Source organism: Orcinus orca, chromosome X (assembly GCF_937001465.1).
Source record: "Orcinus orca chromosome X, mOrcOrc1.1, whole genome shotgun sequence".
NCBI classification, from domain to species: domain Eukaryota; kingdom Metazoa; phylum Chordata; class Mammalia; order Artiodactyla; family Delphinidae; genus Orcinus; species Orcinus orca.
This window is the reverse complement of record NC_064580.1, coordinates 74,652,932-74,678,056: the sequence shown is the minus strand read 5'-3', so window position 1 is coordinate 74,678,056 and position 25,125 is coordinate 74,652,932. Positions and strand designations below refer to the sequence as shown.

The 25,125-nt window shown below is 37.3% G+C and overlaps 1 protein-coding gene across 6 annotated transcripts in view; it reads right to left on the bottom strand.

Annotated features, from left to right (window-relative positions):
- Positions 1-25,125, bottom strand: part of APOOL (apolipoprotein O like) — a 125,735-nt gene that overhangs the window by 7,128 nt on the left and 93,482 nt on the right. For 3 of the 6 annotated variants that reach the window (XR_007474935.1, XM_049705147.1, XM_049705145.1), the window contains exons 8-9: positions 6,378-6,515; positions 4,667-4,784 (exon numbers count right to left, since the gene is read on the bottom strand). Coding sequence is in view for 5 of the 6 variants with exons in the window: in XM_049705147.1 (XP_049561104.1) it covers positions 4,667-4,784; positions 6,378-6,515 (256 nt within the window). In the remaining variant the exon portion in view is untranslated. The remainder of the gene's footprint in view (positions 1-4,666; positions 4,785-6,377; positions 6,516-25,125) is intronic. The other 3 variants (XM_049705148.1, XM_049705146.1, XM_049705149.1) reach the window with 2 other exon arrangements.

Below are 25,125 nucleotides of genomic sequence, written 5' to 3'. Positions count from 1 at the left end.
AGGTCTGTGGATAGAATTCATGTGATCTATGAAGTTGAAGGGGAAAATCTGTCTTTATTTTCATTAACCTTTGACTGAAGATGAACGTTTTCTTCGATAATGAATGCAGGCAACAAACCACAATACTATTCATGGTACCTTAGACTTTGTCACTAATAGAAATCACAGAGAATCATGCTGCAGCTGCAGATATCTTGAAATATTTACACTTACTACTACTTCAAAATTATAGCCTTAATCAGATATGTTGTTAGATACTATTGATTAACACAATTAAGGAAGCTCATACATTACTATGCATTTTAGTTTATGCATTTAAAACATTCTGAGAAGGGGTCTGTAGCACACAGAAAAGGTTAAGCTTAGTGGTTCTGTCTGCTTCTTTCCCAAATGCATCTTTACTGCCACCTGGTGGAAGCCTTTGCTCAGTACAAGTGAAAAGTATACTACGAAATAGTTTAATCAATGTTTTTTTTTAATCAAACAGACATACTATAGTAAGCATTGACAAATAGTTATTTTATGTAAGTCTGAATGTGTCTAATTTTCTTAACAATTTCAACCAATTGACTAAGTTCTCTAACACTTCTACTCACTACCTTAATTTATATTCTTGTCCAAAATATGGTCAAAGGGTCCGATCACCTAAATTTGAAAGGCTCCTTTGCCTTTAGAGCTACACCTCTCAAAATTTGTTGAAAGGCTTCAAATTTTTAGTTTATCCATAGCTTATGTCAGATATTATTAACTAGAGGAATATGCATAGAGAATTCCCTGAGGAGCTTTTCCTACAATCCACCTGCTTGGAGGCCTCACCTCTGGAGATTCTGATTTATAATTCTTGTTAGAGTGAATTTTAGAAAAAAAAAAAAACTCAAGAAATTGTGATGTGGATCCCTCTGGTTTAGAACCATTCAACCTAGGTCATTTGATTTCTGTCTTTTTTTTTAAAGGGTCATCTCATGCTTTTCTGAGTAATTAAGGATTATATCTTTCCTCTTAGAAATTTCTTCATCCCTTTTGATCCAGGGATCTCTGTCCTCCCAAAGAATTACCAATCATAAAAACTCTTCTTGAATCTCAATCCCCTAATCATTGTAATGATTTTCTTTGTACTTTATCATATTTAAATCTCTAATGAAAAACAATTTATGCTTAGTTTTTTTTAGTAGACTTTAAAAAAAGATGGTGTTATACAAACAGGAAAGGAATAAAGATATTTAAAGTTATAAAACAGCAATGAATTATTATCTCAAATAGCCATTAGGTGTTATCTGTTCACTGATAATTTAGTTCACGTCTTATCTCATTTATATTTTAAGCAAGTTAGGTACAAAAAAAATAGGACAGATCACTAATAAATTGCTGAGTGAAGTTACGAATGTTAGAGATTCTATTTTTGTTTCTTTTGTATAAAATTGGGATGATATTCAGTATTCAGCTTTTCAGTAACTGAAACACTAAAAGATATTAGTCATTGCAAAGTAGTTTCACATGCTGTTCTATTCTTTCCAATCTTTTTTCTCTCTGTACTTCAGTTTGGCTATTTTTTTATTGTTCTGTATTTGAGTTCATTATTTGTCCTCTTTTTATATATGATCTGCTATTAAACCTATCCAATGAGTTCATAATTTCATGTACTGTATTTTTCACATCTAGAATATCCACTTGATTTTTTAATAGATTTCAACTTTCTGTGAAATTCTCCATCTTTTTATCCATTTTGTTCATCATGTTTTCCATTTGACATATTAGTAATAGTTAAAGTGCTTTTCTGCTAACTTCAGTATTTAGATCACCTGTGGGTCTGCTGTTATTTTTTTTTCTCTTTTGTTAGTCACATCTTCCTGCCTCTTTGCATGATTAGTATTTTATTTGTATGGTGGACACCGTGTAAAAAAGAACTGAAGAAGCTCCAGATGATATCATCGGCCAGAGGGGGGACCCTTTTCCTCTTTTAGGAAGGGTGAAGTACTTATCATCTCACTCCAATCAGGCACTGAGCTGAGCTGCAGTTATAGTAAGAGTCAGTCAACCTCTGGTTCCTCCCTCCTCCTCAGGTATGATACTCTCTAGCTTCTGATTGACAGCCTGAGTTTCTGTCTCCCTCACACTAAAAGACTGTAGGAAATTTGGTTTTGCCCTTCAGGGTTCTGAGTTTGACTATTTAGTGTTATGACTTATAAAATAATCTGGGAAATATCAAAAGGGGAAGATGAGTCATGTATATATGGCACACATCATCCCTCTAATACAGAAATCAGCAAACTTTGCACAGGGCCAAAGTAAACATTTTCAACTTTGTAAACCATAAGGTCTCCATCACAACCACTCAACTCTGCCATTTTAGGGTGAAAGCAGCCACAGACAAGACAATACACAATGAGTGTGGCTGTGTTCCAATAAGACTTTATTTATGGACACTGGAATTTGAATTTCATACAATTTTAACTTGTCATGAAATATTTTTATTTTTATTTTTAAACTATTTTAATCACATAGGAACCATTTGTGAAATGTACAAAAATAGTCCGTGAGCCAGATTTGGCACAGGGTCCATAGTTTGCCAACCTCTGAGAGGGACATTAATCTTGTGAGACTGTGAGAGATTTCATTCTGCTTTCATCAGATTTTGAAGAGGTCCATGTCACCAAATTTCCAAATTTGTGATTCCCAAAATAAGTTATTGGCATAAATGTATATGGATGATAGAGAACAACCAAACTCATATTCAGAGCCATGATATATAGTTGGACAGTACACCCAATCTATTCTGTATGGTGAGAAGTGGTGGCCATGGCTAGGTTCCCTAGCTAAGTAATGTGCTCCCAAAGTGTGCTCAATGACAATAAATTTGTTTATCGGCAAAATGGCTAATTACTCTAGGCCAATGATAATGATATCTTCTAACACTTACTGAGAACTTAGTATGTGCTTGACATTGTACTTTTTGCTTTACATGCAATATCTCATTTAATCCTCACAACAAGCATGTCAGAAAAACACTATTATTGTCCTCCTTTTACAGATGAGGAGACCAAGGCTTGAGGTATTAGATAACTTGCCCCAGGCAATAAAACTAGTAAATGTTGGATTTAGGATTCAGATCCAGGTTCTATTCTAAAACCTGTACTCATAATCACTACTGTTTTCTGTGTCTTGGACCTTTGGGATTGCATATGAAATGTGGAAATAGTCTCAAGGGTCTCAAGTATAATCAAATCTGAATACTATATAAGGATGAATAGTACTGGGTATTTCTCTCTTCTACATGTCTCCTTAGAATGCTTTTCATTTACCACATTACCCATGACAGGCAGGCAAAATGTTCCAGAATCCAGATATGTGAAGAAAAGACATTGGCTGGGGATGGTTTGGTCCCATTGTGAAGCTGCAACATCTCCACAAAGATCTCTGGAGTTGACAGGCATTTAGAGAAATGACCAGATATATTATATGCCTGTGGGAATACGATCAACTGGGGATTACTCAGAGAGAGTCTAAACACTGTATAACTTATCTTGATTAGAAAGGAGACGTGACAGGAAATAGTAAAACTCAAATCAGGTTTACTCAGTGACAGCTTTTATAAAGATTAAGTAAAAGAGGAGGAGGCTGAAATTAGAGACTAAACTCTGGCTTTAAATTAGATAATCTATATGCAATGGAAAGTGCTGGAACTTTGGTGTCAGTAATATCTGGACTATAAACACAACTCTATTCATAAACTATAATTTTGGGCAAGTTACTTAAGCTCCCTGAGTCTCAGTCTCTTTATCATAAAACAATTATAATTACATATATACCAGAGTTTTTTTGTTTTGCTTTTTGGGAGAGGATTGAATAACATAACATACTAACAGTTCTTTGCACCACAGCAGTTGCTCAGTAAAGGGGAGATATTTTCATTATTCCCTAATTCTCTACCTCTGAGTTGGTCCTATTTGTAATAAGACAACTTAATGCATAGTACCATTTACTTGGTATAGATAAACCTACATAAACCAGTGACTGGTGAGTTTATGTGAATACACTACTGAAATGGTACTAAACACTCTGTTACTTTCTTTTTGATCACAGTAAAACCATGGTAGTATTTACCTAGGAAGTATAATTGTCACTATTTGGTCCCACAAAGTATTAATTGCCTGTATCTAATACTAGCAAAAATATTAATATTATATAACTTGTGTTATTTTTATTATTTGATGCTGAAAGTTCTTAGTATCTAAACTAAATAAAACTGATGGTAGAAGAGAAGATTGATAGGGGTAGATAGCACAAGAAATGGAAGCCTGATATTTCTTCTATGTAGATGTGACTCGTCATAGCCTGTAAACTGGTAGAATCCAGAAAGACACATTTTCCCCCACCTGATTAAAAATCTCACATCTATAAATTGATTAAATGCTTCACTCACCCAACCAGCCAGTGCTATTATTCTCTACTCCCATATGCCAAGAACTATGTTATGAGCTATGTGGCAATTAGAAAAAGTTCCACATATCTGAGTACCTCATAACCTAAAAAGATACACAGACTATAGATATGAGAAAAACAAAACATTTATGAGGAAAACACATAAATAAGTTCAAACTACTAATTATAATACTATAAAATTATTTAAGAAAAGAATGAAAACAAAATTGAATTATTCCAAACAAACCTGAGGTGGATTCTGATTTGGTCTTTGTTTCAGAGCTGAGTTCTGTTGACAAAGGCACTGAATGTTTCAGGTTGTGAGTTGTTTTTGCAGGTATTTCTATTTCATCAGAGCTTCCTAGCTGTTTACCAAAAAGGATTTTTCTTTCATAAGTAAATCATTTTACTAAAAGAATAAAATATCTTAAAAAATTATAGCATGTGTCTTTATTCCTGTCTTACCCCTAGGTTCTTCATGACACTTTTTTCCTTAAATTCCATATATATGTGTTAGCATACGGTATTTGTCTTTCTCTTTCTGACTTACTTCACTCTGTATGACAGACTCTAGGTCTATCCACCTCACTACAAATAGCTCAAGACCTACTAGAGAATGGACTTGAGGATATGGGGAGGGGGAAGGGTAAGCTGTGACAAAGCGAGAGAGAGGCATGGACATATATACACTACCAAACGTAAGGTAGATAGCTAGTGGGAAGCAGCCGCATAGCACAGGGAGATCAGCTCAGTGCTTTGTGACCACCTGGAGGGGTGGGATAGGGAGGGTGGGAAGGAGGGAGACGCAAGAGGGAAGAGATATGGGAACATATGTATATGTATAACTGATTCACTTTGTTATAAAGCAGAAACTAACACACCATTGTAAAGCAATTATACTCCAATAAAGATGTAAAAAAAAAAGATTTTATAAAACCTTCCTCAAAATAGAAAGAGCCATAAGGAAAGTTGTAGCATGCTAATGATACAGTACTGTAAATCAAAATGCAATTGGTAATAAGGCCATAAATAACTTAGTTACAAACTGACTTTCTTTTGCTAATTGATTTTATGTCAATCTTGAGTTTAAATGCTATGTATCAGGGACTGAAAATTAATACGAATGCTATCTTTACAATGTATGTGCTATAATAGTTCTTGCTGCCCTATTCCTAATACAAAGCATGAAATGTTCTCAAGTTTGAGAGTACTGGTGTCATAGGAAACATGATTAAAACTAATCAATAAGGAACCATGAAATAATCTTCTATATAAGTTCAAACAGTCTGTTTTTGGTTGATTGTTAATATAATTCTGTCTTGAAGCAATAACATGTAATATGTGATTTCCACATTTTTATAAGAAAACAAACTCTTTGTTGCTTAACTCATCAAAATTCTAGTTGTGAAAATTGATTTAATGGCATAATTCCTAAAGGAATTTACTTTTATAGATATCCAAAATTTCATCTTAAAATCAAACCAGAACACGAAAAATCTAGACCTCATTGCTTAGTCCATAATTAATATTAATATTGCTTCCAGTGAAATGGGCTTTATGTTATGTTGTTGACTAAAATGGAAGATGTTATGATTAAGGACTCTATTCATATATTGTTGCCAAGAATACCATACACACTTTACAAAGACCTAACAGCAACATATGTCTTAGGACTTAACTCTAGGAAAAACTGTTTCTCTTCTAAGCAGTCATTTTTAGTTTTTTTCATATTACTATATACAAAATTAAGAAAATTATTATTTTTTTCATTTACTATGTATTAGGCACTATTATTTGTACTAGGTATGTAATAATACATTGAATTTTCACAGAAAAATAAAGAAAATTATAGCATGCAAAGGTAGTATATTCCTTCATCTCTTTTCAGTCCATCCTTGACTTCTGTCTAGGACTCTCATTACAAGCTAAAACCCACCCAAACAAAACTCAAAATCTACCTTTTTGGTCCATTTAAACTCTACCTTAGTTTTTTCTTTAGGTTCAGGAAGTGACTCTTTTTTGTTGTTTTTTGTCCACAATGATTTAACTGCTTCATAAATCTGCTGGCTTGTAGCATATGCCTTTTTCCCAGTTACCTAATTAAAACAAAAAGTGAGTCAAATAATATACACTTCTAAAAGTTAAAATAACAAATACTAAAAAATTTACATCTGGTATTTTATAAGAACACCCAGGTCAGAATCAATAATAAAGATATAAATCTCTAGATCATGAGAACACAAAGCCTCATTTTCTATATCTTATATGAAAAATTATTTGCCTCATGTAAAAGGCTAAAATATATATATTTAGTACACCACCAAGAGTGAATCCTAATGTAAACTGTGGACTTTCAGTGATAATGATGTGTCAGTGTAGGCTCATCAATTGTAAAAAATTTAGGAGACTCATTAGCGCAGTAGGTAGTGCACAGCCTCATAATTGTAAAAAATGTATCCCTCTGGTGAAGATGTTGATAACGGAGGAGGCTATGCATGTGTGGGTGCAGGGGGTGTACCAGAAATCTCTGTACTTTCTCCTTAATTTTGTCGTGAATCTAAAAGTACTCTAAAAAATTAATAAAGTCTTAAAAATGTATAGTTTGCATTCACACTGTAACGTGAATTTAAAACTCTGTTTAACAGGAGTTTGGGAAAGACAGTTTGAGATAAACAGCTGACTGAGAAAAAGATTTTAAGATGCTAAAAAGTTAATGCTTTTGCTTAAATTTTTATGTTGCTTTCTCCAATCACAAAGAAAAATAATTATTGTATTTCTCTAGAGAATGATACGTTTTTGGTAGAAACGTGAAATAAACAATGAACTACAAACACACTAAAGCAGAGGCTAGGATGCTAACTGAATTCCTGAAGCTGCTATTATTTTCATTCATATCTCTTTTCCTTTGGAAAAAATCTCTTTCTGATTCCTCCTTTCTATTCTTTTCCCACCCTTTTTTTTCTTATCGTTAAGTAATGTTAATAGCTATTGATTTCTCAAACTTTAAAGAGGTTTTGAGGCGCTTTCTAGTTTTACACTTTCTATAAACATAAGTTTTTAAAAACTATGTTTTTCTTCCTTAAATAGAAATATTTTTATTATTTTTGCTAAGTATATATCTATACTTAAGAAAAATCAGTCAATCCACTAGTAACGAAAGTCCTCTTCCTCCTCTCAGTGTAATCTTTGTTAACAACTGTACGGATATTCTTCTTGAATTTTTACTCTTTTATCTTCATTATATATGCACAAACATAGCATTTTAAAACAAACAGAATGTTGATACATATACATCTACCAAAGGGATGATGTAGATCTATATGCACTGACATGGATAGAAATCCATGATGAACCACTGAATTGCAAAAAAGAGAAGAAAGAATAGATTACCAACTACAATCTCAATTATGTTTTAAATTAACATTTAAAATAAACTGCCCACACATACACTTTTTTTCCTTTTAAAACACAAATGGAATCACGTGATACATATTGAGGTGTGATTTTTTAAAAGCTTAACAATATGTCACAGAGATGTTTCCGTATCAGTTTATATGCCAGTAGATCTGCTTCTAACAGCCACACAGCTAGTATTCTATATGGATACATCACAATTCGTTTAACAAATCCCCTATTGATGGGCATTATGACTTGTTTAACAAATCCCTTGTTGATGGGCATATGGAATACTTCCCTTTTTATACTGGCAATTATAAGCCTGCTGTAATTAGCACCCTTACACAAATAACTGGGACCATATACTGTTGTGGTATTTCCTTGGAAAAATTTCTAGATGTGAAATATCTGGATTAAAGATTATATACATTTTAATTTTTGATAATATTGCCACATTGCCTCTAGAAAGTCAGTGCTATACTGTAGCAATTTACACTCCCACCAAGAGTATATATGTTTTCCAACCCCATTTACCAGCAGAAGTGTTATGATTTTTTTAAATCTTTGTCAAATGGAAAGGCTAAAAAACAGTATCTAAATGATTATTTAAATTTTCATTTATTTGATTGCTGATGAAGTTAAGCATCTTTCATATATTAGGCCATTTATGTTTCTTATTTTGTGGAATGCTTGTTCATATACTTAATTTTCATAGAGGGCATTCATCCTTTTCCTACTGATTTATAGAAGTGTTTAATATATGGAAGGATATTATTTAATCCTTTGTTAATATGTTGCAAATAGGTCTTCCAGTTTTTCATTTATCCATTTACTTTGTATACGGTATACTGTAGTCAACAGAAATGTATCACTTTGATGTAGTAAAATATATTCATTTTTCTTCTTCGATCGCTTCTGGATTGTGTTTTGCTTAAGAAAGCCTTTCCTATCCCAAGATTACACAAAAATTCCTCTTTTCTCTTCTAACATTTTATAGCATTATATTTTATCATTAGATCTTTATTCCACCTGCAATTTATTTTTGCATAATATTTAGTAAAGGTCTAAGTATTTTTCCAAAAAACCAATTATTCCAACACATTTCTTGAAGAGTCCATCTTTTCTTTTTTTTTTTTCTGATTCCCAGTTAAGTTTACTATCTTTTTTCTTTTTAATGTCTTTATTGGAGTATAATTGCTTTACAATAGTGTGTTAGTTTCTGCTTTATAACAAAGTGAATCAGCTATACATACACATATGTTCCCATATCTCTTCCCTCTTGCGTCTCCCTCCCTCCCACCCTCCCTATCCCACCCCACTAGCTAAACCACCGAGCTGATCTACCTGTGCTATGCAGATGCTTCCCACTAGCTATCTATTTTATGTTTCGTAGTGTATATATGTCCATGCCATTCTCACACTTTGTCACAGCTTACCCTTCACCCTCCCCGTATCTTCAAGTCCATTCTCTAGTAACTCTGTGCCTTTATTCCCATCTTACCCCTAGGTACCTCATCACCTTTTTTTTTTTTCCCTCAGATTCCATATATATGTGTTAGCATATGGTATTTGTTTTTCTCTTTCTGACTTACTTCACTCTGTATGACGGTCTCTAGGTCCATCCACGTAACTACAAATAACCCAGTTTCATTCCTTTTTATGGCTGAATAATATTCCACTGTAAACATGTGCCACACCTTCTTTATCCATTCATCTGTTGATGGACACTTAGGTTGCTTCCATGTCCTGGCTATTGTAAATAGAGCTGTAATGAACATTTTGGTACATGACTCTTTGAATTATGGTTTTCTCAGGGTATATGCCCAATAGTGGAATTGCTGGGTCATATGGTAGTTCAAATTTTTAGTTTTTTAAGGAAACTGCATACTGTTCTCCATAGTGCCTGTATCAATTTACACTCCCATCAACAGTGCAAGAGGGTTCCTTTTATCCACACCCTCTCCAGCATTTATTGTATCTAGATTTTCTGATGACGGCCATTCTGACCGGTGTGAAAAGATATATCACTGTAGTTTTGATTTGCATTTCTCTAATGGTTAATGATGTTGAGCATTCTTTCATGTGCTTGTTGGCAATCTGTATATCTTCTTTGGAGAAATGTCTATTTAGGTCTTCTGCCCATTTCTGGATTGGGTTGCTTGCCTTTTTGTTATTGAGCTGCATGAGCTGCTTGTAAATTTTGGAGATTAATCCTTGGTCAGTTGCTTCATTTGCAAATATTTTCTCCCATTCTGACGGTTGTCTTTTGGTCTTGTTTATGGTTTCCTTTGCTATGCAAAAGCTTTTAAGTTTCATTAGTTCACATTTGTTTATTTTTGTTTTTATTTCCATTTCTCTAGGAGGTGGGTCAAAAAGGATCTTGCTGTGATTTATGTCATAGAGTGTTCTGCATATGTTTTCCTATAAGAGTTTGATAGTGTCTGGCCTTATATTTAGGTCTTTAACCCATTTTGAGTTTATTTTTGTGTAAGGTGTTAGGGAATGTTCTAATTTCATACTTCTTTTTTTTTTTTTTTTTTTTTTTGCGGTACTGCGGCCGCTCACTGTTGTGGCCTCTCCCGCTGTGGAGCACAGGCTCCAGACGTGCAGGCTCAGCAGGCATGACTCATGGACCCAGCAGTTCCATGGCTTGTGGGATCTTCCCGGACTCGGGCACAAATCCGTGTCCCTTGGATCAGCAGGCAGACGCTCAACCACTGTGCCACCAGGGAAGCCCTAATTTCATACTTTTACATGTACCTGTCCAGTTTTTCCAGCACCACTTATTAAAGAGGCTGTCCTTTCTCCACTATACATTCCTGCCTCCTTTATCAAAGATAAGGTGACCATATGTGCGTGGATTATCTCTGGGCTTTCTATCCTGTTCCATTGATCTATCTTTCTGTTTCTGTGCCAGTACCATACTGTCTTGATTACAGTAGCTTTGTAGTATAGTCTAAAGTCTGGTAGCCTGATTCTTCCAGCTCTGTTTTTTGTTCTCAACATTGTTTTGGCTATTCGGGGTCCTTTGTGTTTCCATACAAATTGTGAAATTTTTTGTTCTAGTTCTGTGAAAAATGCCAGTGGTAGTTTGATAGGGATTGCGTTGAATCTGTAGATTGCTTTGGGTAGTAGAGTCATTTTCACAATGTTGATTCTTCCAATCCAAGAACGTGGTATATCTCTCCATCTGTTTGTATCACCTTTAGTTTCTTTCATCAGTGTCTTATAATTTTCTGCATACAGGTCTTTCATCTCCGTAGGTAGGTTTATTCCTAGATATTTTATTCTTTTTGTTGCAATGGTAAATGGGAGTGTCTTCTTGATTTCACTTTCAGATTTTTTCATCATTACTGTATAGGAATGCCAGAGATTTCTGTGCATTAATTTTGTATCCTGCTACTTTACCAAATTCACTAATTAGCTCTAGTAGCTTTCTGGTAGCATCTTTAGGATTCTCAATGTATAGTATCATATCACCTGCAAACAGTGACAGCTTTACTTCTTTTTTTTATAGCTTTTTTTTAAACATCTTTATTGGGGTATAATTGCTTTACAATGGTGTGTTAGTTTCTGCTTTATAACAAAGTGAATCAGTTATACATATGTTCCCATATGTCTTCCCTCTTGCGTCTCCCTCCCTCTCACCCTCCCTATCCCACCCCTCCAGGCTGTCACAAAGCACCGAGCCAGTATCCCTGTGCCATGTTGCTGCTTCCCAGTAGCTATCTACCTTACTACGTTTGTTAGTGTGTATATATCCATGACTCTCTCTCGCCCTGTCACAGCTCACACTTCCCCCTCCCCATATCCTCAAGTCCATTCTCCAGGAGGTCTGCGTCTTTATTCCTGTCTTACGCCTAGGTTCTTCATGATATTTTTTTTCATTAAATTCCCTATATATGTGTTAGCATACGGTATTTGTCTTTTTCTTTCTGACATACTTCACTGTGTATGACAGACTCTAGGTCTATCCACCTCGCAACAAATAGCTCAATTTCGTTTCTTTTTATGGCTGAGTAATATTCCATTGTATATATGTGCCACATCTTCTTTATCCTTTCATCCGATGATGGGCACTTAGGTTGTTTCCATCTCCGGGCTATTGTAAATAGAGCTGCAATGAACATTTTGGTACATGACTGTTTTTGAATTTCGGTTTTCTCAGGGTATATGCCCAATAGTGGGATTGCCGGGTTATATGGTAGTTCTATTTGTAGTTTTTTAAGGAACCTCCATACTGTTCTCCATAGTGGCTGAACCAATTCACATTCCCACCAGCAGTGCAAGAGGGTTCCCTTTTCTCCACACCCTCTCCAGCATTTATTGTTTCTAGATTTTCTGATGACAGCCATTCTGACCGGTGTGAAAAGATATATCACTGTAGTTTTGATTTGCATTTCTCTAATGGTTAATGATGTTGAGCATTCTTTCATGTGCTTGTTGGCAATCTGTATATCTTCTTTGGAGAAATGTCTATTTAGGTCTTCTGCCCATTTCTGGATAGGGTTGCTTGCTTTTTTGTTATTGAGCTGCATGAGCTGCTTGTAAATTTTGGAGATTAATCCTTGGTCAGCTGCTTCATTTGCAAATATTTTCTCCCATTCTGACGGTTGTCTTTTGGTCTTGTTTATGGTTTCCTTTGCTGTGCAAAAGCTTTGAAGTTTCATTAGGTCCCATTTGTTTATTTTTGTTTTTATTTCCATTACTCTAGGAGGTGCGACAGAAAGGATCTTGCTGTGATTTATGTCATAGAGTGTTCTGCCTATGTTTTTCTCTAAGAGTTTGATAGTTTCTGGCCTTACATTTAGGTCTTTAATCCATTTTGAGCTTATTTTTGTGTATGGGGCTAGGGAGTGATCTTATCTCATACTTTTACATGTACCTGTCCAGTTTTCCCAGCACCACTTATTGAAGAGGCTGTCCTTGCTCCACTGTACATTCCTGCCACCTTTATCAAAGATAAGGTGTCCATATGTGTGTGGGTTTATCTCTGGGCTTTCTATCCTGTTCCATTGATCTATCTTTCTGTTTTTGTGCCAGTACCGTACTGTCTTGATTACTGTAGTTTTGTAGTATAGTCTGAAGTCAGGAGCCTGACTCCTCCAGCTCCTTTTCTCGTTCTCAAGATTGCTTTGGCTATTCGGGGTCTTTTGTGTTTCCATACAAATTGCAAAATTTTTTGTTCTAGTTCTGTGAAAAGTGCCAGTGGTAGTTTGATAGGAATTGCATTGAATCTATAGATTGCTTTGGGTAGTAGAGTCATTTTCACAATGTTGATTCTTCCAATCCAAGAACATGGTATATCTCTCCATCTATTTGTATCATCTTTAATTTCTTTCATCAGTGTCTTATAATTTTCTGCATACAGGTCTTTTGTCTCCTTAGGTAGGTTTATTCCTAGATATTTTATTCTTTTTGTTGCAATGGTAAATGGGAGTGTTTTCTTGATTTCACTTTCAGATTTTTCATCATTAGTATATAGGAATGCCAGAGATTTCTGTGCATTAATTTTGTATCCTGCTACTTTACCAAATTCATTGATTAGCTCTAGTAGTTTTCTGGTAGCATCTTTAGGATTCTCTATGTATAGCATCATGTCATCTGCAAACAGTGACAGCTTTACTTCTTCTTTTCCAATTTGGATTCCTTTTATTTCCTTTTCTTCTCTGATTGCTGTGGCTAAAACTTCCAAAACTATGTTGAATAAGAGTGGTGAGAGTGGGCAACCTTGTCTTGTTCCTGATCTTACTGGAAATGCTTTCAGTTTTTCACCATTGAGGATGATGTTTGCTGTAGACTTGTCATATATGGCCTTTATTATGTTGAGGAAAGTTCCCTCTATGCCTACTTTCTGCAGGGTTTTTATCATAAATGGGTGTTGAATTTTGTCAAAAGCTTTCTCTGCATCTATTGAGATGATCATATGGTTTTTCTCCTTCAATTTGTTAATATGGTTTATCACATTGATAGATTTGCGTATATTGAAGAATCCTTGCATTCCTGGAATAAACCCCACTTGATCATGGTGTATGATCCTTTTAATGTGCTGTTGGATTCTGTTTGCTAATATTTTGTTGAGGATTTTTGCATCTATGTTCATCAGTGATATTGGCCTGTAGTTTTCTTTCTTTGTGACATCCTTGTCTGGTGTTGGTAAGGGTGATTGTGGCCTCGTAGAATGAGTTTGGGAGTGTTCCTCCCTCTGCTATATTTTGGAAGAGTTTGAGAAGGATAGGTGTTAACTGCTCTCTAAATGTTTGACAAAATTCACTTTTGAAGCCGTCTGCGCCTTGGCTTTTGTTTGTTAGAAGACTTTTAATCACAGTTTCAATTTCAGTGTTTGTGATTGGTCTGTTCATATTTTCTATTTTTTCCTTGTTCAGTCTCAGTAGGTTGTGCATTTCTAAGAATTTGTCCATTTCTTCCAGGTTTCCATTTTACTGGCATAGAGTTGCTTGTAGTAATCTCTCATGATCCTTTCTATTTCTGCAGTGTCAGTTGTTACTTCTCCTTTTTAATTTCTAATTCTATTGATCTCAGTCTTCTTCCTTTTTTTCTTGATGAGTCTGGCTAATGGTTTATCAATTTTGTTTATCTTGTAAAGGAACCAGCTTTTAGTTTTACTGATATTTGCTATCATTTCCTTCATTTTTTTCATTTATTTTTGATCTGATGTTTATGATTTCTTTCCTTCTGCTAACTTTGGGTTTTGTTTGTTCTTTTTTCTCTAATTGCCTTAAGTGCAAGGTTAGGTTGTTTATTTGAGATTTTTCCTGTTTGTTAAGGTAGCATTGTGTTGCTATAAACTTCCCTCTTAGAACTGCTTTTGCTGTATCCCATAAGTTTTGGGTCATTGCGTCTCCATTGTCATTTGTTCCCAGGTACTTTTTAATTTCCTCTTTGATTTCGTCAGTGATCACTTGGTTATTAAGTAGTGTACTGTTTAGCCTCAATGCATTTGTATTTTTTACAGATCTTTTCCTGTAATTGATATCTAGTCTCATAGCGTTGTGGTTGGAAGAGTTACTTGATATGATTTCAATATTCTTTAATTTACCAAGGCTTGATTTGTGACCCAAGATATGCTCTATCCTGGAGAATGTTTCATGAGCACTTGAGAAAATTGTGTATTCTGTTGTTTCTGGATGGAATGCCCTATAAATATCAATTAAGTCCATCTTGTTTAATGTATCATTTAAAGCTTGTGTTCCTTTTTCATTTTCATTTTGGATGATCTGTCCATTGGTGAAAGTGGGGTGTTAAAGTCCCCTACTATGAAAGTGTTACTGTCAATTTCCCCTTTTATGGGTGTTAGTATTTGCCTTATGTATTGAGGTGCTCCTATGTTCGGTGCATAAATATTTAAAATTGTTAATATTTTCTTCTTGGATCTATCCTTAGATCATTATGTTGTGTCCTTCTTTGTCTCTTGTAATAGTATTTATTTTAAAGTCTATTTTGTCTGATATGAGAATTGCTACTCCAGCTTTCTTTTGATTTCCATTCGCATGGAATATCTTTTTCCATCCCTTCACTTTCATTCTGTATGTGTCCCTGTGTCTGAACTGGGTCTCTTGTAGATAGCATATATACCAGTCTTGTTTTTGTATCCATTCAGCCAGTCTTTGTCTTTTGGTGGGAGCATTTAATCCATTTACATTTAAGGTAATTACCGATATGTATGTTCCTATACCCATTTTCTTAATTGTTTTGGGTTTGTTATTGTAGGTCTTTTCCTTCTTTTGTGTTTCTTGCCTAGAGGAGTTCCTTTAGCTTTTGTTGTAAAGCTGGTTTGGTGGTGCTGAAATCTCTCAGCTTTTGCTTGGCTGTAAAGGTTTTAATTTCTCCATCAAATCTGAATGAGATCCTTCTTGGTAGAGTAATCTTGGTTGCAGGTTTTTCTCCTTCATCACTTTAAATATGTCCTGCCACTCCCTTCTGGCTTGCAGAGTGTCTGCTGAAAGATCAGCTGTTAACCTTGTGGAGATTCCCTTGTGTGCTATTTGTTGTTTTTTCCCTTGCTGCTTTTAATATGTCTTGTTTGTATTCAATTTTTGACAGTTTGATTAATATGTGTCTTGGTGTGTTTCTCCTTGGATTTATCCTGTATGGGACTCTCTATGCTTCCTGGACTTGATTAAATATTTCCTTTCCCATATTAGAGAAGTTTTCAACTATAATCTCTTCAAATATTTTCTCAGTCCCTTTCCTTTTCTCTTCTTCTTCTGGGACCCCTATAATTCAAATGTTCATGCATTTAATGTTCTCCCAGAGGTCTCTGAGACTGTCCTCAGTTCTTTTCATTCTTTTTTCTTTATTCTGCTCTGCAGCAGTTATTTGCACTATTTTATCTTCCAGGTCACTTATACGTTCTTCTGCCACAGTTATTCTGCTATTGATCCCTTCTAGAGTATTTTTAATTTCACTTATTGTGTTGTTCATCATTGCTTTTTTCCTCTTTAGTTCTTCTAGGTCCTTGTTAAAAGTTTCTTGTACTTTCTCTATTCTATTTCCAAGATTTTGGATAATCTTTACTATCATTTGTCTGAATTCTGTTTCAGGTTGACTGCCTATTTCCCCTTCATTTGTTAGGTTTGGTGGGTTTTTACCTTGCTCCTTCATTTGCTGTGTGTTTTTCTATCTTCTCATTTTGCTTATCTTACTGTGTTTGGGGTCTCCTTTTCGCAGGCTGCAGGTTCATAGTTCCCGTTGTTTTTGGTGTCTTTCCCCAGTGGCTAAGGTTGGTTCAGTGGGTTGTGTAGGCCTCTTGGTGGAGGAGACTAGTGCCTGTGTTCTGGTGGATGAGGTTGGATCTTGTCTTTCTGGTGGGCAGGTCCATGTCTGGTGCTGTGTTTTGGGGTGTCTGTGTCCTTATTATAATTTTAGGCAGCCTCTCTGCTAATGGATGGGGCAGTGTTCCTGTCTTGCTAGTTGTTTGGCATATGGTGTGCAGCACTGTAGCTTGCTGGTCGTTGAATGATGCTGGGTCTTGGTGTTGATATGGAGATCTCTGGGAGATTTTCACCATTTGATATTACATGGAGCTGGGAGGTCTCTGATGGACCACTGTCCTGAAGTTGGCTCTCCCACCTCAGAGGCACAGCACTGACTCTTGGCTGGGACACCAAGAGCCTTTCATACACATGGCTCAGCATAAAAGGGAGGTAAAATAGAAAAAAAGAAAGAAAGAGGATAAAATAAAATAAAGTAAGATAAAATAAAGTTATTAAAATAAAAAATAATTATTAAGAAAAAAAATTTTTAAAGTAAAAAAGAAAGGACGGACAGAACCCTAGGACAAATAGGGAAAGCAAAGATATACAGACAAAATCTCTCACAGAAGCATACACATATACACTCACAAAAAGAGGAAAAGGGGAAAAAATAATATGTTTTGCTCCCAAAGTCCACCTCCTCAATTTGGGATGATTCATTGTGTATTCAGGTATTCCACAGATGCTGGGTACATGAGGTTGATTGTGGAGATTTAATCCGCTGCTTCTGAGGCTGCTGGGAGAAATTTCCTTTTCTCTTCTTTGTTTGCACAGCTCCCGGGGTCCAGGTTTGGATTTGGCCCCACCTTTGCATGTAGGTCACCTGAGGGCTTCTGTTCTTTGCTCAGACAGGGTGTGGTTAAAAGAACAGCTGATTTGGCGGCTCTGGCTCACTCAGGTCAGGGGGGAGGGAGGGGTACAGTGTGCAGGGCGAGACTGCGGCTGCAGAGGCCAGTGTGTTGTTGCACCAGCCTGATGTGAGCCGTGTGTTCTGCTGGGGAAGTTGTCCCTGGATCATGGGACCCTGGTAGTGGCGGGCTGCACAGGCTCCTGGGAGGGGAGGTGTGGATAGTGACCTGTTCTTGCACACAGGCTGCAGCAGTAGCCTTAGCGTCCCAGGCCCATCTCTGAGGTCTGCGCCGATAGCCGTGGCTTGTGCCCCTCTCTGGAGCTCCTTTAAGCAGCGCTCTTAATTCCCTCACCTGGCACACCATGAAACAAAGAGGGAGGAAAATGTCTCTTGCCTCTTCGGCAGTACAGACTTTTTCCCGGACTCCCTCCCGGCTAGCTGTGGCACACTAGACCCCTTCAGTCTGTGTTCATGCAGCCAACCCGTCCTCTCCCTGCGATCCGAACGAAGCCCGAGCCTCAGCTCGCAGCCCCCGCCCGTCCCAGCAGGTGAGCAGACAAGCCTCTCGGGCTGGTGAGTGCTGGTTGGCACTGATCCTCTGTGTGGGAGCCTGTCCTCTTTGCCCTCTGCACCCGTTTCTGTGCTCTCGTCCACGGCTCCGAAGCTTCCCACTCCACCACCCGCAGTCTCTGCACGTGAAGGGGCTTCCTAGTATGTGGAAACCTTTCCTCCTTTACAGCTCCCTCCCACTGGTGCAGGTCCCGTCCCTATTCTTTTGTCTCTGTTATTTCTTTTTTCTTTTGCCCTACCCAGGTACGTGGGGAGTTTCTTGCCTTTTGGGAGGTCTGAGGTCTTCTGCCAGCATTCAGTGTGTGTTCTATACGAGCAGTTCCACGTGTAGATGTATTTCTGATGTATCTGTGGGGAGTAAGGTGATCTCTGCGTCTTACTCTTCCACCATCTTCCTCTGCTTCCGTCCACCTTTTCTTTACACACTGATCTGAAATGCCACTTCTACCATACCCTCCCCCTCCCTCCACCACGTATACGAAGATATACTCTACAAATCTGTTTTTGGACATTTTCTTTTGTTCTCTTGGTATATTTTATTATGTATGCTATAGCTTAGTATCAATCCCAATACATGGTACATGGACAACAAACTCTGGTTGAATGAATGGCATGTTTCCTCCAAATGCAGGAACTTTGTAAGAACCGAATTAAATATATAAATTTGAGAACATCTGCCATTTTCCAATATTGAGTCCTTTCATCCAGACAAGACATATCAATAAACCTATTGAATTAAAAAAAATGCTGTTCAGTAAAGTTTAACAGTTTTTGAAATATGTTTTAAAACATTATTTGATAAGTTTATTCCTAGATATTTTATAGTTTTCAAATACAGATTTTTTGTTACTCTTTACATAAGTTAATAATGAAAATCTTGTGAGGAAAAAAATATAAAAAGCAAAGAGTAATTCCATTTTGAAGTGTATTTCCAAAATAGTGAATAACTGGAGTGTGACTTTTATTTTTCAAAGAACCTTCTGGACTATCATTTTGTAACCTTTTTTACACCATAGACAATCTTGGACAATCTCTTGAAATGTATGAGCCATTTCCTTCTGAAAAATACACATATACCTTACATTGTTTTAAGAGACTTGTCTGATTAACTAAAGCTGTTTTAAAAATGTATAATAGGAGGAGCTTCAAGATGGCAGAAAAGTAAGACGCAGAGATCACCTTCCTCTCCACAAATACATCAGAAATACCTCTAAATGTGGAACAACTCCTACAGAACACCTACGGAACACTGGCAGAAGACCTCAGACCTCCCAAAAGACAAGAGACTCCCCACGCACCTGGGTAGGGTGAAAAAGAAAAACAGACACGAAGAATAGGGACGGGACCTGCACCAGTGGGAGGGAGCCGTGAAGGAGGAAAGGTTTCCACACACTAGAAGTCCCTTCGTGGGCGGAGACTGCGGGTGGGGGAGGGGGCAGCTTCGGAGCCATGGAGGAGAGCGCAGCAACAGGGATGCGGAGGGCAAAGTGGAGAGATTCCTGCACAGAGGATCGGTGCCGACCAGCACTCACCAGCTGGAGAGGCTTGTCTGCTCATCCGCCAGAGCGGGCAGGCGCTGGGAGCTGAGTTTCGGGCTTCAGAGGTCGGATCCCAGGGAGAGGACTGGGGTTGGCTGCGTGAACACAGCCTGAAGGGGGCTAGTGAGCCACAGCTAGCCGGGAGGGAGTCTGGAAAGAAGTCTGGAGCTGCCAAAGAGGCAAGATCCCTTTTCTTGCCACTTTGTTTTCTGGTGTGTGAGGAGAGGGGATTAAGAGCACTGCTTAAAGGAGCTCAAGAGATGAGCATGAGCTGCGACTATCAGCACGGACCCCAGAGAAGGGCATGAGACGTTAAACCTGCTGCTGCCGCCACGAAGAAGCCTGTGTGCAAGCACAGGTCACTCTCCACACCTCTCCTCCCGGGAGCCTGTGCAGGCCGCCACTGCCAGGGTCCCGTGATTCAGAGACAACTTCCCCGGGAGAACACACGGCGAGCCTAAGGCTGGTGCAATGTTATGTTGGCCTCTGCTGCCGCAGGCTCACCCGGCATCCGTACCCCTGCCTCCCCCGGGCCTGAGCGAGCCAGAGCCCCCGAATCAGCTGCTCCTTTAACCCAGTCTTGTCTGAGCAAAGAACAGATGCCCTCAGGCGACCTACATAGAGGGGCAGGTCCAAACCCAAAGCTGAACCCTGGGAGCTGTGGGAACAAAGAAGAGAAAGGGAAATCTCTCCCAGCAGCCTCAGAAGCAGCGGATTAAATCTCCACAATCAACTTGATGTACCCTGCATCTGTGGAATATCTGAATAGACAATGAATCATCCCAAATTGAGGAGGTGGACTTTGGGAACAATGATATATATATTTTCCCTTTTTCTCTTTTTGTGAGTGTGTATGTGTATGCTTCTGTGGGTGATTTTGCCTGTATAGTTTTGCTTTTACCATTTGTCCTAGGATTCTGTCTGTTCGTTTTTTTTTTCTTTTTTACTTTGAAAAATTTGTTTTTGTTAATTAGTTTTTACTGTTAATTTTAATAACTTTATTTTATTTTATCTTAATTTATCTTCTTCTTTCTTTCTATTTTTTCTTCCTTTTATTCTGAGCCGTGTGTAGGACAGGCTCTTGGTGCTCCAACAAGGCGTCAGGGCTGTGCCGCTGAGGTGGGAGAGCCAAGTTCAGGACACTGGTCCACAAGAGACCTCCCAGCTCTACGTAATATCAAATAGCAAAAATCTCCCAGAGATCTCCATCTCAATGGCAAGACTCAGCTCCACTCAACGACCAGCAAGCTACAGTGCAGGATACCCTATGCCAAACGACTAGCAAGACAGGAACTAAACCCATCCATTAGCAGAGAGGCTGCCTAAAATCATAATAAAGCCACAGACACCCCAAAACACACGACCAGATGTGGACCTGCACACCGGAAGGACATGATCCAGCCTCATCAACCAGAACACAGGTACTAGTCCCCTCCACCAGGAAGCCTACACAACACACTGAACCAACCTTGACCACTGGGGACAGACACCAAAAACAACAGGAAGAACGAAGTTGCAGCCTGCAAAAAGGAGACCACAAACACAGAATGTTAAGCAAAATGAGAAGACAGAGAAACACACAGCAGATGAAGGAGCAAGACAAAAACCCACCAGAGCAAAGAAATGAAGAGGAAATAAGCAGTCTACCTGAAAAAGAATTCAGAAAAATGATAGTAAAGATGATCCAAAACCTTGGATATAGAACAGAGAAAATATAAGGAACGTTTAACAAGGACCTACAAGAACTAAAGAGCAAACAGTGATGAACAACACAATAAATGAAATTAAAAATTCTCTAGAAGGGATCAATATTAGCATAACTGAGGTGGAAGAACGGATAAGTGACCTGGAAGATAAAATAGTGGAAATAACTACTGCAGAGCAGAATAAAGAAAAAAGAATGAAAACAACTGAGGACAGTCTCAGAGACCTCTAGGAAAACATTAAATGCACGAATATTTGAATTATAGGGGTCTCAGAAGAAGAAGAGAAAGAGAAAGGGACTGAGAAAACACCTAAAGAGATTTTAGATGAAAACTTCCCTAATATGGGAAAGGAAATAGTTAATCAAGTCCAGGAAGCACAGAGAGTCCCATACAGGATAAACCCAAGTAGAAACACGCGAAGACACATATTACTCAAACTATCAAAAATTAAATAAAAAGAAAAAATATTAAAAGCAGCAAGGGATAAATAAAAAATAACAGATAAGAGTATCCCCATAAGGTTAACAGCTGATCTTTCAGCAGAAACTCTGCAAGTCAGAAGGGAGTGGCAGGACATATTTAAAGTGACGAAGGAGAAAAACCTACAAACAAGATTGCTCTACCCAGCAAGGATCTCATTCAGATTTGATGGAGAAATTAAAAGCTGTAAAGATAGGCAAAAGCTAAGAGAATTCACCACCAAACCAGCTTTACAACAAATGCTAAAGGAACTCCTCTAGGCAGGAAACACAAGAGAAGGAAAAGACCTACAATAATAAACCCAAGACAGTTAAGAAAATGGTAATAGTAACATGCATATCGATAATTACGTTAAATGTAAATTGATTAAATGCTCCAATCAAAAGACACAGACTGGCTGAATGGATACAAAAACAAGACCCATATATATGCAGTCTACAAGAGACCCATTTCAGACCTAGAGACACATACAGCTTGAAAGTGAGGGGATGGAAAAAGATATTCCATGCAAATGGAAATCAAAAGAAAGCTGGAGCAGCAATTCTCACAGACAAAATAGACATTAAAACAAAGACTAGTACAAGAGACAATGATGGACCCTACATAATGATCAAGGCCAAGAAGAAGATGTAACAATTGTAAATACTTATGCACCCAAGATAGGAGCACCTCAATATATAAGGCAAATACTAACAGCCATAAAAGGGGAAATCGACAGTTAAACAGTCATAGTAGGCGACTTTAACACCCCACTTTCACCAATGGACAGATCACCCAAAATGAAATTAAATAAGGAAACACAAGCTTTAATGATACATTAAACATGATGAACTTAATTGATATTTATAGGACATTCCATCCAAAAGCAACAGAATACACATTCTTCTCAAGTGCTCATGGAACACTCTCCAGGATAGATCATATCTTTGGTCACAAATCAAGCCTTGGTAAATTTAAGAAATTTGAAATCACATAAAGTATCTTTTCCAACCACAATGCTATGAGACTAGACATCAATTACAGGAAAAAATCTGTAAGAAATACAAACACATGGAGGCTAAACAACACACTACTTAATAACGAAGAGATCAATGAAGAAATCAAAGAGGAAATCAAAAAATACCTAGAAACAAATGACAATGAAAACACAATGACCCATAAACTATGTGATGCAGCAAAAGCAGTTCTAAGAGGGAAGTTTATAGCTATACAAGCCTACCTTAAGAAACAAGAAATATCTCAAATAAACAGCCTAACTTTACACCTAAAGGAATTAGAGAAAGAAGAACAGAAAAAACCAAAGTTAGCAGAAAGAAAGAAATCATAAAAACAGACCAGAAATAAATGAAAAAGAAATGAAGGAAACAATAGCAAATATCAATAAAACTAAAAGCTGGTTCTTTGAGAAGATAAACAAAATTGATAAACCATTACAGACTCATCAAGAAAAAAGGGAGAAGACTCACATCAATAGAATTAGAAGTGAAAAGGGAGAAGTAACAACTGACACTGCAGAAATACAAAGGATCATGAGAGACTACTACAAGCAACTGTATGCCAATAAAATGGACAATCTGCAAGAAATGGACAAATTCTTAGAAATGCACAACCTTCCGAGAATGAACGAGGAAGAAACAGAAAATATGAACAGACCAATGACAAGCACTGAAATTGAAACTGTGATTAAAAATCTTCCAACAAACATAAGCCCAGGACCAGATGGCTTCACAGGCGAATTCTATCAAACATTTAGAGGAGAGCTAACACCCATCCTTCTCAAACTCCTCCAAAATATAGCAGAGGGAGGAACACTCCCAAACTCTTTCTACGAGGGCACCATCACTCTGATACCAAAACCAGACAAAGATGTCAGAAAGAAAGAAAACTGCAGGCCAATATCACAGATGAACATTGATGCAAAAATCCTCAACAGAATACTAGTAAACATAATCCAAAAGCACATTGAAAGGATCATACACCATGATCAAGAGGGGTTTATTCAAGGAATTCAAGGATTCTTCAGTATACGCAAATCAATGTGATACACAATATTAATAAATTGAAGGAGAAAAACCACAGGATCATTTCAATAGGTGCAGAGACAGCTTTCGACAGAATTCAACACCCATTTATGATAAAAACCCTCCAGAAAGTAGGCCTAGAGGGAACTTTCCTCAACATAATCAAGGTCATATAGGACAAACCCACAGCCAACATTGTCCTCAATGGTGAAAAACTGAAACCATTTCCAGTAAGATCAGGAACAAGACAAGGTTGCCCACTCTCACCAGTATTATTCAACGTAGTTTTGGAAGTTTTAGCCACAGCAATCAGAGAAGAAAAGGAAATAAAAGGAATCCAAATTGGAAAAGAAGAAGTAAAGCTGTCACTGTTTGCAGATGACATGATACTATACACAGAGAATCCTAAAGATGCTACCAGAAAACTACTAGAGCTAATTATTGAATTTGGTAAAGTAGCAGGATACAAAATTAATGCACAGAAATCTCTTGCATTCCTACACACTAATGATGAAAAATCTGAAAGTGAAACTAAGAAAACACTCCCATTTACCATGGCAACAAAAGGAATAAAATATCTAGGAATAAACCTACCTAAGGAGACAAAGGACCTGTATGCAGAAAATTATAAGACTCTGATGAAAGAAATTAAAGATGATACAAATAGAGGGAGAGATATACTATGTTGTTGGATTGGATGAATCAATGTTTTGAAAATGACTATTCTACAGAAAGCAATCTACAGATTCAACGCAATGCCTATCAAATAATTACTGGCATTTTTCACAGAACTAGAACAAAAAATTTCACAATATGTCTGGAAACACAAAAGCCCCCGTATAGCCAAAGCAATCTTGAGAAAGAAAAATGGAGCTGGAGGAATCCAGCTCCCTGACTTCAGACTGTACTACAAAGCTACAGTCATGAAGACAGTATGGTACTGGCACAAAAACAGAAAGATAGATCAATGGAACAGGATAGAAAGCTCAGAGATAAACACACGCACATATGGTCACCTTATCTTTGGTAAAGGAGGCAAGAATATACAGTGGAGAAAAGACAGCCTCTTCAATAAGTGGTGCTGGGAAAACTGGACAGCTACATGTAAAAGAATGAAATTAGAACACTCCCTAACACCATACACAAAAATAAACTCAAAATGGATTAAAGACCTATCTGTAAGGCCAAGCACCATCAAACTCTTAGAGGAAAACGCACACAAAACACTCTATGACATAAATCTCAGCAAGATCCTTTTTTACCTACCTCCTAGAGAAATGGAAATAAAAACAAAAATAAACAAATGGGACCTAATGAAACTTCAAAGCTTTTTCACAGCAAAGGAAACCATAAACAAGACAAAAAGAA